Genomic DNA, 1,944 nt, shown 5'->3' with positions numbered 1-1,944 from the left:
TGAGAGAGAGAGAGAGAGAGAGAGAGAGAGAGAGAGAGAGAGAGAGAGACAGAGAGAGAGTGTGTGGAAGTATTTACCACGATGTATGAAATTTCCCCATGTAGAGATCAAGAAAATATTCTCTGTCTTATCTTCTACTCACCAGTGAGGCTGACTGGACTGAAGTAATTCTCTGGGTACTGGCCGGGTTTCTGAGATTCCTCTTCCTCTTTCTTGACTCCGTCTCCAGCGTCTGAGAACACAGCCTTGTTGGACAGGCCCAGAGCTGGGACGTTGGCTCCCTCTGGGAGACGCTGAGACTCCTGAATGATAATAATAATAAAAATAAAGTACATTTTTATTGATCCCAGAACGGCAGTTTGGTTTACAATGGCAAACATACATACATAATTATGAATACATACATACAAACATACATAATTATGAATACATACATACATACATAAATACATGCACAAATACATATATAAATTCACAATATTACACCAGTACAGAACAATTTCACAACCAAGCCATTGCTGGTCGCCACGGTGCTGCGCCCTGTATTTTGAGCTAGGGTTGTTGTGTCTTGCTCATGGACACTTTCCAGTAGAGACGGGCGAGAAGCACTTTTTTCTTCCAGAGCCAGAAGACCGAGAAGCTGACCTATTTCTCGATGGTACTGGTCCCGAGAAGTGCTTCTCGTCTTGTGACCTATTTCTCTTCTCTCGTCGTTGGATGAGAAGCACGGCCGGGATCTAAACTAGGCTAACCCTGTTGCGCAGGTGCAAGCTGTGAAGGAAGGTAAGGAGACCTAGGCCTAGGCCACGGAGGTTATACAGTAAGGTCCTGAGCCCTGAGCCCCACTCGCCTCGCCACCTTCTCCCCTCCCTTTCAGTTTCAGACACAGGACGGCACGGTGATGGGTAACACTGTCTGTGTGTCATACCTCACTGGCTGTGCCGCTCTTTCCTTTGACACCTCTCACCCTCGTTACTCGTTGTGAGTTGTGTAAAGCCAACGAGCGGTATCACTTCTCGGTACCGGCCAGTGACGGGAAGGGCATTTCCCGCGAGAAACCAGTACTCGGCTCTTCTCGTGCACGCTCTTACATTCCGGTGACCACCCATTGAAACCTGGTGTCAAAGACACTTGCTTGACATTACTTGAGTCTGAACTCACGGCTCACTTAGCCACTGGAGCCCCCAGCGTTGGTCAGAGCAGAGAACATTTCATGGACGTGCCAAACCAAAGTTAACATATGTGAGGCATCAGGGTGAAATCAAGCGCTTGTCAAAATAATGGAATCAAAGAAATCAGCATTTTTATACTTATTGGGCAAGTTTTTCAAAGTTTTCGTAGGGCTCAACACATTCTATGTCTATTTAAAAACATACTCCTGTGTGTATTTTACTGAAAAACATTAATCAAAGGCAAAATATTTTTGTAAATTTGCAGTTTCCAAGAAGACTATACCTTTGGAAGTCACCAAACCTTGAAAGTAATTTTCTTGCTTACTTTATAGCTGACACTAGGTGACCCCACCTCTTTCAATCGTAAATATCTCGACTTATATTCGAGATAGATGAGTATTTTTTCCAACAAACAAGACAAATAAACAAGCGTAAAGAAGACACCAATAACTCCATTTGCTCGAAAATCGACGAGAGCATGATTCCATCTCGTCGCAACACATATCTGAAAAGGACTGCTGTTGAAGAAATTTATGATCCCTGACACAGAAACACACAGATAAAGATGTGGGGAAAAGGCCCAAGGAGTGTAGAATAAAAACAAAACAATCAGCTGTTCTTCCAAGTTATTTCTTCTACAAGTTCACAGTAAGTAACAAAATGTTTCCGCTTTGATGTGTTATCAGAAAAGCAGATCACAGAGAAACAGAGAGAGAGAGAGAGAGAGAGAGAGAGAGAGAGAGAGAGATAGAGAGAGAGAGAAAGAGAGAGA

General features: G+C 43.6%; 1 protein-coding gene across 1 annotated transcript in view; it reads right to left on the bottom strand.

Annotated features, from left to right (window-relative positions):
- The window catches only part of LOC101863462 (elongator complex protein 2), a gene marked incomplete in the record, with an annotated part of 25,541 nt that overhangs the window by 9,596 nt on the left and 14,001 nt on the right, over positions 1–1,944 (bottom strand). The window contains 1 exon segment of the mRNA XM_035971805.1: positions 143–302. Within this exon segment, the coding sequence (XP_035827698.1) occupies positions 143–302 (160 nt within the window).

The sequence above is a fragment of the Aplysia californica genome, unplaced genomic scaffold, assembly GCF_000002075.1.
Source record: "Aplysia californica isolate F4 #8 unplaced genomic scaffold, AplCal3.0 scaffold00510, whole genome shotgun sequence".
NCBI lineage: Eukaryota > Metazoa > Mollusca > Gastropoda > Aplysiida > Aplysiidae > Aplysia > Aplysia californica.
Note: the sequence above shows the minus strand (reverse complement) of the source record. Positions and strands in the feature narration are given on the sequence as shown.